General features: G+C 40.6%; 1 protein-coding gene across 4 annotated transcripts; it reads right to left on the reverse strand.

Annotated features, from left to right (window-relative positions):
- SPX (spexin hormone) lies at positions 1 to 9,731 on the reverse strand. Of its 4 annotated transcripts, none has more exons than XM_005655664.3 (6): positions 9,340 to 9,542; positions 8,846 to 8,926; positions 8,576 to 8,633; positions 8,049 to 8,111; positions 6,738 to 6,821; positions 1 to 2,285 (listed from the first exon to the last, which is right to left on the reverse strand). In XM_005655664.3, the coding sequence occupies exons 1-6, from the start codon at positions 9,343 to 9,345 to the stop codon at positions 2,221 to 2,223; spliced, it is 357 nt and encodes a 118-aa protein (XP_005655721.1). In that variant the 5' UTR covers positions 9,346 to 9,542; the 3' UTR covers positions 1 to 2,220. The 4 variants fall into 4 exon arrangements, 3 of the variants coding, with proteins under 3 accessions (XP_005655721.1, XP_013843802.1, XP_013843803.1); XM_013988348.2 differs by lacking the exon at positions 9,340 to 9,542 and adding an exon at positions 9,012 to 9,028; XR_002344086.1 differs by having other exon boundaries at positions 920 to 2,285; positions 8,846 to 9,086; positions 9,340 to 9,731.

Consider the following 13,137-nt stretch of genomic DNA (forward strand, 5'->3'; position numbering starts at 1 on the left):
TCTTTATGCAACCATTGTGTTAATCAGCACATCGGTATGGCAGAAAGTGTTCAAGAAATTCAAGTACTTCTAATACCTGGAGCTGATCAGATTTGAACAGCTATTGGTTATTATTTTCTCTTTATTTTTTAAGGGGGTACCTGCAGCATATGGAAGTTGCTTGGCCAGGGATCCAAGCTGCGGCTGTGACCTGAGCTGAAGCTGTGGCAATGCCAGATGCTTTAACCCACTGGGAGGTCCAGGGATCTAACCACCCCTACTGGAGCCACCAGAGTTGGTTTTTTTTTTTGTTTGTTTTTTGTTTTTTTTTTTTTGTCTTTTTAGGGCTCCACCCACAGCACATGGAAATTCCCAGGCTAGGGGTTGAATTGGAGCCACAGCTGCTGGCCTACACCACAGCCACAGCAATGCTGGGTCTGAGCTGCATCTGCGACCTACACCACAACTCACCACAACACTGGATCCTTAACCCACTGAGAGAGGCCAGGGATAGAACATGTGTCCTCATGGATACTAGTCGGATCATTTATCCTTGAGCCATAATGGGAACTCCTCCCCTGCTGGAGCCACCAGAGTCAGATTCTTTTGTTTGTTTGTTTTTTTAGGGCTGCACCTGCAGCATATGGAAGTTCCCAGGCTAGGCATCCACAGAGTTGGATTCTTAGCCCATTGTAGGAACTCCAGCTATTGGTTATTTAGACAGCTTTTAAAAACTGTTTCAGTGTGAAATAACTGAGATTTTTCTAGTTAGCTTTGAGAAGACAACCTCCATAAGGTAGATTGTAAAAGTGTCCTGAAATAGACATAATATTTAATTAGCCAATATGTACAAGTCTATGTCAGGTAAGTAAATAATTCTCAATAAACTGGACATATACACTGTCTAGAAAATCCACTTTAAATTAATGACAGGAGCCTATTATAATGCCACATAGATTTTTTTAATGCTAGCATATTATTTTTTGGCAGAGATCAATGTTATATAAACTTGAATAGAGTTTCATTATTCAATTATGAAATGGGATACAAGCAAATCTTATAAGCCCGGTTTTGGCTACTTAACACAGTAAAATTGTAATTTCAAGTTACAGAGATGTTCACATAATGATATTTTTTAGCTAATAATACCTATATAATAAAAATAAGAATTAATACTTTACACCTATGACATTTATCAGTAACAATTCTCAAGTCAAAAATAACTAACATTATTCAAATTATAATTGTAATTCCAAATAAAATTGTAATTCCAAATAAAAATACTATGTGCTCACTGTAGGGGTGTATCTGTGTGTGTGTATACGCATGCATATGTGCATGTATTTTATTTTTCAGATAGTACTGAACCCTAGTTGACTTAAAAAAAAAGAATAAATTAGGCATGTTACCCTGTACTTACATTATCAGGGTGCATTTTATGTTATGTTTTTATGCCAAAGAAAGCCTAGAGTTCTAGTCAACTACAATAAGCAGTCTTTAAGTTTGTTTAGCCATGGCAAATGGGTTACCTCTAAAAAACTGGTTTCTTTTGCACAATGTACCCAAGAGCGGAGTGTGTCTCCATTTGCTTATTTCCTAGTAACTTTTAGGTCCATATTTCTAAACTGAATTCAAGGAGATCCCCAGAAAGCGTAAAGTGGAGCTTTGGCAGCTATAGAACCTTCAGCTCCAGCCTCCCCAGTGGTCCCTTCTCTCAGGAACCACACTGCAGGGTCTGATCACCGGGTTTCTTCCTAGGCATCGGCTCACCCTACCCTTCATAACTTAGCTCTCCTGGATGAACTCAAGGAGAATCACATTCTACACTTTCCCATCTTGCCGGCTTCCTCGCCTCACCCTCTTTGGAGGTGGGGAAAAGGGGAAAAGGAGAGGGATTCACCACTGAGTAACAAGACAATGCAGGTAGCTAACAGAAAGAAAACACCATCCACTAAGAATGGTTAGATCAAAAACAGAAGAACCCTCTAAAGAGTCTTCAGCCTTACAATTAAAAATGCGCCAAAAAATTCGAGCGTAAGACACAGGGAGATCTAAACAGGATCTGAAGCAATGGAGGAACAATGGGCTCACTAAGAACAGGACATCGCTTTTGCTTCCGGAAGGATAAAACTGGCAGCACATGTCCCTAAAATCACAAAGGAGGTAAAAGGTGGCCATAGACTTTTTTCACATAATTCATGTGTTCAACAAGCATAGAACTGAAATTGAATGGAATCTGGTCTATTTTCTCCAGTTTAGCAGACTGTCTTCTAGGAACCTGGTTTGATCGAAGTTTTCTTCTCCAGCTGTAAGAAAAAAAAAATTACATAAAGTCAACACACAGCCTGCGTTTTACAAGAAGAAAAGATAAGGTGAAGAGAACCTCAGGGAATAAACATGGACCCCCCCTACGTTATGCCAAGTCATGCACTCTGCTACTGAAATAAACAAAAAAATTGGATTTTGATTTGATTGAATTCACATCTGGCATGTGAATCTCCACAGCGAATGAAACTATAATGAGTGTGTTTGATAGAAAGCTGCAAAGGCCACATGACTTGCTTTCAATATACCTCGTGTCTAAGACACCCACCCATAGAATCATTCACTTGCATCAAGGTACTGTTTCTATATTTCCAGTTAAAATGCATTTGAATTGGGAGAGATGAGAGGGGAACACATTTGCACATATTCTCTTATTAGCTGAGCTGGGCCTGGGGCGGAAGTAAGACAAAAAGAAGTGAAACTTGTTAGCTGGATGGAATTGCAAAACTTTAGAGCAGGAAGAATTATCTCTGGGTGGGGAGAGCAGACTGAGATGACAGAAGCTTCCTGGGATTGAAAATGGGTCAAAGGGTTAAAACTCACAATGGGGAAGGGAGAAGTCGTCAGAGGCAAAATGCTGCTTCTGATATTCTCTAAGCTTATCTCTAGAGAAAACCACTTCCCCCAGTTAGTTATAACATAATTGGAATATCTGAGTTATATTCTAACCTGAATTGCTGGCAGATTTTGAAATCTGGCAGAAAGTCAGCTGATCCGTTTGAAGGGAAGTAAGGAGTTCCCTGGTGGCCTAGTAGTTAAAGATCTGGTGTTGTCACTGCTGTGGTGTGGGTTACTACTGTGGCTTAAGTTTGATCCCTTGCCAGGGAACTTCCGCAGGCTGCAGGCACAGCTGCAAATTTTTAAAAATATGGGAGGGGAAAAAGAATTCAGCAAGAAAGAAACCATCCCTGTATATCCTCCACTAAAATAACAATCCACTCCATAAAATAAGAATGCACTACATAAAATAAGTTCAAATGATACCTAAGAACTTTTTCACAATAAAAAGATTAAAGATGGCTAGTGATTAATCTGTCATATGGGAAAATCCAAATCTTTTCCATCACTTCAGACTAATAAAATTTTGTTTCCTCATTTTATCTTTAGAGATGAGCCACTTGGGAACGTCAGAAACTTCAATGGTTAAAAACTTGAATTTATTTTCCAAAAAAAAAAAAAAAAACCCTGAAATGGAAACATATAGTCACAACCTTCTGTAAAGTTCTGAATGACGATCCCTCTCCTCTTTAAAATTAGCTCTCCCAGGAGTTCCCTCCTGGCTCAGTGGGTTGAGGATCTGGCATTGTTATTACTGTGCTCCTTGTTGCTGCTGAGGCACGGGTTCGATCCCTGGCTCAGGAACTTCTACGTGCTGCCAGTGCACACCCCGCCCCCCCCCCCAAAAAAAATTTTAGCTCTCTCTTCTCCACTCCAGCTCACTTTCCTTTCTGGCTCTGCACATCTTCCCAGCATCAATTCTAAAGCTCGATTATCACCCAGCCCCCACCAGTGCTGTCCTTCCACTGACTTGAAAAATCTGTAAGAGGGCCAAATGTCAAATTTAGAAAGATCGCCTTGGAGGCAGCATCTTCTACCCATGATTGTCTCTTTCTCGCCTTTTCATTGCAAGAGTTCTGAGAGCCATACCAGCTAGCATCCACTTTCTCTTAACTTACTTTCTTCCCCAAAATTATCTCTAAACATGGTTTCAGAACAGGCATGGCAGTCACAAATCATATGACTGGCCAGGGGCTGAGGGAAAGAAGTGCAAACTGTGATTTAATCCTCCTATTCTACACAATCTTCTTTCCCCTTTGATTTCTGTACTCAGCATTTTCTACTTTGATTTCTGTATGAAGCATTCTGCCATGTTTGATGCTTCTAATTACTCTTTTTTTTTTTTTGAAACTTGTCTATCCTTGACTTCTGGGAGAGTCTTATTCTGGTTCTGTTACCTTTCTGCCTGCCCCTTTTAATGTCCCTTCACTGAGAGGATTTTCCCTCTTTCCCTTGATCTCTGGCTATTCTCCAAGGCAAATTTTTTACTATTTGCCCTTCTCCCACTGTATCTGAGGCCTAGGAGAGATTTCCGTTTTCATGCTTTCAACCTTTATTAAATGACTCTGAATTTCCAGTTCTTCCCAAACCTGAATCATCAGGATAATGTGGGGGAACTTAAGGATACAGATTCTGGGGCCACACTCAAGTACTATAGAATCAGAACCTCTGGACCTAAGGCCAAGAAATCTGTATTTTCAGCAAGTTCTCCAGTGAACTCTGATGGAACCAGTTCACATAGGGAGAGCAGAAAACCAGTGATCTAGACACCTTTATCCACTGAAATGTCCCTGTCACCTCCAACTGAACCTTAATGATATCCCCAGGAATTTGCACCCTTTATCAGCATCACCATTATATTTATTTTTAATTAAAAAAATTTTTTTGGTCATGTACCACAAGGGAACTCCAGCACCATTTTAAACTATCACACACAACACTTTAAAAATGTGCTTGATGCTGGATTCTCTTTTACACATTTAGGAAATAGTTACTCCATGTTATCTGTTCTTCCTTAGGACTGAGCTTCCAGTCCCACTGACTAACTGGACCTCATCACTTCATTCCTGAATTACTGCCTTAGTTTCTCACTGACAACCCCCCCCCCCCCCCCGCCACAGGCATTCCTCTTCAACCCAGTCAATTTGAGATGTGGCAGGGCACAGCTGAAAAAGCTTCAGAGTCCCACAGCTCTGAGTTAAACTCCCCATATCTGGTCTTCCTGTGCGAGCTTGGGAAAATATATACACCTCAGGAAGGTTCAGTTTCCTCAGCTATAAAGATCAGTATTAATATCTGACACACAGAAGATGGTTCCATATTGTAGTTACTGTTGCTGCTCTTACTGTTTCATCTTCCTTCACCATGTCATCTCTCTGTTGAAAATCCATAGACCATCTGATTGATGCTCAGACAAAGAATAAGTTACATCCTGTTCTTCATCCCAGTTCTGATAATTACTTGCTATATGACAGTGGGCAAGTTACTCAGTCTGTGTCTCTTATTTCCTCATCTGTAAAGTGCGGATGATAATGGTACTACCCTAGGAGGTAATCCATTTATTACGGATTATAAATATATTAATACATACCAAGTGTTTAATTAATTAATTAACCTTTTACAGCCTCATACGTGTGTGGCAGATGGAAGTTCCTGGGATACGGGTGGAATCAGAACTGCAGCCACAGGTCACAGCCACAGCCACACCGGATCAGGGCTGCATCTGTGACCTATGCCACAGGTTGTGGCAACACCAGATCCTTAACCGATTGAGCAAGGCCAGGGATTGAATCTGCATCCTCATGGACATTATGTCAGGTTCTTAACTCACTGAGCCACAACAGGAGCTCCTCATATCAAGTGTTTAGAACAGTATCTGAACCATTGCATTATAGCAAAACCTTCATAGTTATTAGCTAGAGGTGGTAGTAGTTGTAGTTATAGCTCTAGCATGAACATGACTCTCACATTCTGCTAGTCCACCGACTGTTCACCCTCCCTTTTCTGGCAAAGGCCATTCTCATTCTTGCTTTTGCTTTATCTGCTTTCTACGCTACTTGTCACAGTGCCTGGAACATAGCAGGCGGAAATGCATATTTGCTGAATGAAGCCTTATAATCCCTTTTACTCAACCAAATCATCCCTGGCCCTGCTCCAAGTTCAAAAAACCTCTTTATCCTACTCTCTTCTATTTACTCATAGCTTTTTTTCTCCCCACAACAAAGCCATAGCTTGAAGGCAGAAAGTACCTCCTGCTCTCTTTCCCATCCATGTGGCCCACCCAATACCAGGCAGAGAGCAATAGGTTTTCTCCATTAGCACAAGTGTCAGAGTACCAGGCCAGCAACCTATCTTTTGACCACCAGACCACTCACTGTATTATTTGAATACATTTTAACATTGAAATTATGCCATAAATATGGCATCATTATAGCTGTTTTTTGTTTGTTTTTGGGTTTTTTTTTTTTTTTTTTGCTTTCTTAGGGTCACACCTGCAGCATATGGAAGTTCCCATATGCTAGGGGTCCAATCTGAGCTACAGCTGCCAGCCTACACCACAGCCACTGCCATGAAGGGTCAGAGTAACTTACACCACAGCTCACTGCGATGCCAGATCCTTAACCCACTGAGCAAGGCCAGGGATCGAACCTGCACCCTCATGGATACTAATCGGATTTGTTTCCTCTGCACCACAACAGGAACTCTATGCTACTCTTTAAATAATAACCATCTCTGTGAACTTCTGGTGGGGTGGGCAGTGTTAATTATTTTTAAAAACCTGAATAAATAAAAGCAACTCTGTTGTACTCAACACAGAATCCCCAAAGCACTCAAAGCTTCTGTCCTGCAGTTAAAAGAGGTCACTATACTTGTACCTTCTTGGGGTTTCTTCAAGGAAGCCAATAGCACAGCTACTGCCTCTGGAAGAGTTAGTAGTTGGGAATTTGGGCTTCGTCTTTCTGAAGAAACAAAAATATACAGAGATTCTATTAGCATTTTAATATTCATATAGATAAATCCTATTCCAGGATTCTATAGTAGTAGAAAAACCTTTGCGAAACAGCTTTTTGATTCCTCAGCAAAGAGCACCCCCCCTTACCAGAATCATTTTTGTAAACTGATATATTTCGCATTTCCCTTAGACATAACTTACATTTGGTTATAATGTGTATTACAGGGACTAGAGAATTTAAACCATGTACTACAGAGAATTTCATGAAAGAAAGGAGGATTAAGATAAAGAACCCATGAGAAATTTGCCCCTCAGAGCTTAAAATGGGATGTTTGGGCAGAAAGGTTTAGATGGCCTTCTTCCTGAAGCCTGGACTATGTCTTCTCTTGTTCCTTCTGAAGCAGTTTGAGATAATAACCTGCATTCTTGGCCACGTGTAAAGCAATTATTTGACTAAAGGAGTATCTGCAAAATATTCACAACTATTTCAAATCTAGGTTGACAGAAGACAAAAGGTTCTGATTCAACATAAACCATGAGCTTTAATTTAGAAGCTGCTGAAGTGGGGAAAATAAACCTTGCCATTCTAAAGTAAATAAGGTTAATTACCCTGCAGGCTTGAAGAAGGTGAACAAAACTTTGATAAGCCTTACCATGTGCCCAACACAATGTTTGGTATTTTTCAAAATGAGTAGACCTGGTATTTTTAGCATTTCAGTCTTGAATGTTTATCAAAATGAGCGTATTTGATTTTTTTTAAAGCCAACAACATGGAAAGGTTTATTATGAAAAAGAACAGTCCCCTGGCTCTTCTCGTAAAAGCCATGTCTTCTTAACTATTTCTGATTTTGAACCTCTTGATAGTTCTTTTTAGTAATATAATAGAGATGTCTGACGTTTTTAGACAAATCTCTATTTTAATAACAATAATGTTGGCAACAACAGCGTTTAAGAGAAACCTTGTAAAGATCCTGCCGTAAACTGGAGGCACATTTCTAGGCGCGGCCTCGCAGCTCTCATACCCGTCCAGACGCCCTGGAACGGGACCCGGGCTCCTGCCACGGGACACCCATCAGTGCCGGGCACAACGACCCGTACCGCCCGCGGCCTGCGGGTCTGGGCGGGCTGTTTCTCCCCGGGGCCGCCCGGGAGCCCGCCTTTCCGGAGGCGGAGCGCGCCCTCCCCTCTAGCGCCGCCGTCGTTCGCCACTGACCCCTGGCTCCCGGGCACTCACCGGGCGGCGGCCGGTCGGAGAGGTCTTTCCTCCGGCTCTGGTTGGAGATGAAGCGGCGCCCCTCTGCCAAGGAGAGATACCGGCTCATCTCCCTCCTGGCCCGGCGATCCGGGCCCCTGGTCCGGTGCGCGCCTGAGCTGCCGTGGTTCCGGTGCCCGGCGCTGATGATGGAGGAGACCGCGGGGAAGGTCCGCGCGCCTCTCGCCCCGGGGCCGCCCAGTGCCCCCGGGTCTCGCTTATCAGCCCGGGCGGGGTGTACCCGGAAACCCCAGCTTCCTTTGGGACCTATCAGCCTTCTGATTTAGGGTGGAGGATCGCTATCGAACAGAATTCTCCCCCGCCCCTTTCACTGCCTCCCTTTCTTTCCCTCGTCCTTTTCCAAAGATTAACTGAGACCCGAATGACCTCGATTATTTTTGGGAACAAACTCCATTCTCTCCCCTCAACTCTGCCATCTAGTCCACAAATTCAAGCACCCCTAAGATCCCCTTTACTGCTCTCGGAAGAGCAGAGAATTTCGTACGTACGTGCACCCTTCAGGTAGAGCATAGCTTGAGGAGTCCAGTTTCTTCTCTCAAAGAGTCTCTACAACCCGGGAGAAGAGCAAAGCAGTTAGTAAGACGCTGCTGCTCAACCCTCTCTGTATGGGGGGGTGGGGCGGGCGGCAGAGGGAGGAAGGGAGGGAAAAGAAAGAGAAGGAAAAGAAGAAGAAGAGAGAAGGAAAAGAAGGCATAGGGAAGGAGGAAGGAAGGGGTCACAAAGCTAGTAGAGGAGCCCCAATTTTCACATTTGACTACCTGTGGAGCACTGCTGGAATGTCCCATGAAAGAAAATACCAGGAAAAGAGCCAAGGTTGTTACCACCAGACTTCTGAATCCCTACAGGAAAAGATCAAAGTCATCTCTGTGCCTATAGGATTGTCTGCTTCCCTCCTTGGTGCCTGGACAATTACAAACCCCTTACTTTTTGCTGTGTTCAGTTTCAGCACTCAGTGTGTGGGGGAAAGGGGGGGGTTTCCCAGTTTATCTTCTAGATAATCTGCAAAGAGTTATTTTAAAAAATTATTTAAGAAATACATAATTTTCATTATTTAACCCAAATGAGGACTGGGGTGAATAAGTGCATCTTTTTCTTAGCGGAATTAAATGATTGTGATATTTTAAAGGCATAATGTTTAACTACTCTTTAGTCCCTGAAACACTTATTAAACATAAAATAAAATAGGTAAAAAGCTATACAGCTTTTTATAAAATAGCTAAAAAAAACCCTCAAGTTAATAAACTTTACTTACCTTCATGTTCTCCTTTATGGAAACAGCAATACCTATAGATTTACCTGTGAAATTTCTGATCTTGTTCTGAGGGTGGGGCTTTTAAATCTTAGTGTCAAGGACTCCTCCTTTTCTTCCCTTGAATGAGAGTGTCTACAGGGACTTCATGTCAGTCTTCAAGATTGAGAGGATCTGATGACTCCTCCAGGGAGATTCAGTTGCAAGAAGCAGAGGAAAGATTGATGGGTAAACACCAGTTACTGCCCACATCAGCCAGGAAATAATTTTGAATATATTAGCATCATAGCCTTCCTTTTCCTACTAGCTTCCCAAGGCATTGCTAGTACTACCACTACTACATTATTATTATTAAAGAAAGTGATTAACAACTCCAGGCAGAATCAAAAGTAAATGAAGAAAGTAAGAAAACTCGTCTTCGGGAACTAGCTATCAAGTTATCACTGATGACTAAAGATGAATCATTTGGGTAGAAATGAAAAGGTTAGAGAATCTCAGTGGATTTGACATCAGTCATTCACTTAATTAGCCATTCAATTTTTTAACAAACATTTATGGAATGCCTACAGTGTATCCGTCTTCCCTTTAGTTCAAGGGACACAGCCATGTATGAAAAAGACAGACCTCTGGTTTGGTCATGTTTATCTTCTAGTCAGGGGAGAAACACTCTAAACTGGTAATTACAGAATTTTAAATATAATATTTAAGCTTTATAAAGGAAAATAAGTAAAATGATGTGATAAGATAGGCTCTAGGAAGTTAAAAATCAAAGGGAGTCTGGAAGGATAAGGTGGAGTCAGACCTGGGATAAACTGCGTGGGATTTAGTATTGCAGGCATTCCAGGCAGAAGCAAAAAAGCAAACTCTTGGGATGGCAAAGAGTTTAGCTTGCTTGAGGAACAAGAAGGAGACCAGCAGAGCCAAAGCTGAATGGATGACAGAGGAGAGCACTGTGAATTGAGGTTGGAGAGGAAGATGTGCATCAGTTCAAATGGGGGAACTTGGTTATAAGCAAAAGATGATGACTTAGGCAAGAGAAGTCCTTTCAGGGAATAAAGAGCTGTAATGAATTTGGGATGCATGTTAGAAGTAGAAAATATGGACTTGTGGATAAATGGAATATGAGAGTTTAAGAAAAATAAATCAAGTCAGATTTGTAGATTTTTGGTTTAAACACGGGTGACTATGAAGCTATTTATTGAGATTGGAGACACTTCACAAGGAACGAATTAAGAGAGGGAAATTGAGAGTTTTATCTGTACCTATTGAAATTAAAATTATATTAGACATCCAAGGAGAAGGGTCAAGTAGGCACTTGCAGATGCAAAACTCTGTGGCACTCAGCAAAGAGATCACCAGCCTATAGATTTCTTCTAAAGGGATGAATGGGAATTCCCGTTCTGGCTCAGTGGGTTAAGAACCCAATATAGTGTCCATCACATGAAGGTTTGATTCCTAGATTTTCTCTGTGGGTTAAGGATCCAGTGTCGCTGCAAGCCGTGGTGTAGGTCACAGGCGCTGCTTAGATCTGGTATTTCTGTGGCTGTGGTGTAGACCAGCAGCTGCAGCTCTGATTTGACCCTTGCCCATGAACTTCCATATGCCACAGGTGAGGCCGTAAAAAGAAAAAGGAGACTGGGGAAGGAATGATCAGATTTAAGAATTTTGAGAATTCTAAGAATTTTTATTATTTTTAAGTTATTTTATTTCTTTTTCTTTTTTATTTTGTGAGAATTCTAAGAATATTAAGGCAGGATTAGGGATTGAAAGAAAGCTTAGGATGTGAGTGGAGTTAAAGAGAGGAAGAGACAGGCCTGCGAGCCATGATACCCAAACCAGATAAACATACTACCAAAACCAGAAAATTATAGGTCAATATCATTGATGAACATAGACACAAAAATCCTCAACAAAATACTAGGAAACCAAATCCAGCAATACATTAAAAGGATCATCCACCATGATCAAATGGGATTTATCTCATGGTTGCAAGGTTTCTTCAGTATCCCCAAATCAATCAGTGGGATACACCACATTAACAAACTGAAGAATAAAAAACCATATGATCCTCTCAATAGATGCAGAAAAAGCTTTTGACAAAATTCAACACCCATTCCTGATAAAGATCCTCCAGAAAGTGGGCATAGAAGGAACCTACCTCAACATAATAAAGCCCATATATGACAAACGCAGAGCTAACATCATTCTCAATAATGAAAAGACGAAAGAATTCCTGCTAAGATCAGAACCAAGATAAGGATGCCCACTCTCACCACTGCTATTCAACATAGTTTTGGAAGTCCTAGCCACGGCAATCAGAGAAGAAAAAATGAATAAAAAGAATCCAAATTGGAAAGGAAGAAGTAAAACTATCAGTGTTTGCAGATGACACGATACTTGATACTATACCTAGAAAATCCTAAAGACGCTACTAGAAAACTCTTAGGGCTTATCAATTAATTTGGTAAAGTGACAGGATACAAAATTAATATACAGAAATCAATCACATTTCTATATACTAACAAGAAAAGACCAGAAGGAGAAATTAGGGAAACAATCCCATTTACCATCACATTAAAAAATAAAACACCTAGGAATAAAACTACCTAAAGAGACAAAAGACCTGTATTCTGAAAACTTAAAGATGAGGATGAAATAAATCAAAGATACTATAAAACTCTTAGAGGAAAACATAGGCCAAACACTCTCTGACATTACCCACAGCGATGCTTGTCAGATCCACCTCCTAGAATAATGACAATAAAAACAAAAATAAACAAGTAGAACCTAATTAAACTTAAAAGTATTTACACAGCAAAGGAAACCATAAACAAAATGAAAAGACAACCCACAGAATGGGAGCGAATATTTTCAAATGTAGTGACTGACAAAGGATTAATCTCCAAAATATATAAACATCTCTTGCAGCTCAATACTGAAAACAAAACAAAACAACCCAATTAAAAAAAATGGGTAGAAGATCTAAACAGACAATTCTCCAAAGAAGACATACAAATGACCAAAAAAAAAAAAAAAAAAAAAGAAAGAAAACACAAACATGAAAAGATGAGAAACTCACTAATTATTAGAAAAATGCAAATCAAAACTCCTATAAGGTACCACCCTACACCAGCCAGATTGGCCATCATCAAAATGTCTACAAGCAATAAATGCTGGAGAGGGTGTGGAAAAAAGGGAACCCTATTACACTGTTGGCAATGTAAGCTGGCACAACCACTATGGAAAAAAGTATGCAGATCCCTCAGGAAACTAAAAATAGAATTACAGTTTGATCCAGTAATCCCACTCCTTGGCATCTATCCAGAGAAAACCATAACTCAAAAAGATACATGTACCCCAATGCTTATTGCAGCACTATACACAGTAGCCAAGACATAGAAACAACCTAAATGTCCATTGACAAAGATAAAGGATAAAGAAGATGTGGTACATACACACAATGGAATATTACTCAGCCATAGAAAGGAATGGAATGACATTTGCAGCAACATGGATGGACAAAGAATTTATTATGCTGAGTGAAGTTAGTCAGTGAGACACAAAACATCATATGCCATTACTTATATGTGGAATCTAAAAAAAGGATACAATGAACTTATTTGCAAAACAGAAACTGACTCACAAACTTATGGATTCAAAAGGGGACAGGTTGTGGGGGGAAATGGATTGGGGGTTTGGGGTGGAAATGCTCTAAAATTAGAGCATTAGAGTTGTGATGATGGTTATACCACTATAAACATAATAAAATTCATTGAATTTTGAAAAAAGCAAACTTACAGA

Source organism: Sus scrofa, chromosome 5 (assembly GCF_000003025.6).
Source record: "Sus scrofa isolate TJ Tabasco breed Duroc chromosome 5, Sscrofa11.1, whole genome shotgun sequence".
NCBI classification, from domain to species: domain Eukaryota; kingdom Metazoa; phylum Chordata; class Mammalia; order Artiodactyla; family Suidae; genus Sus; species Sus scrofa.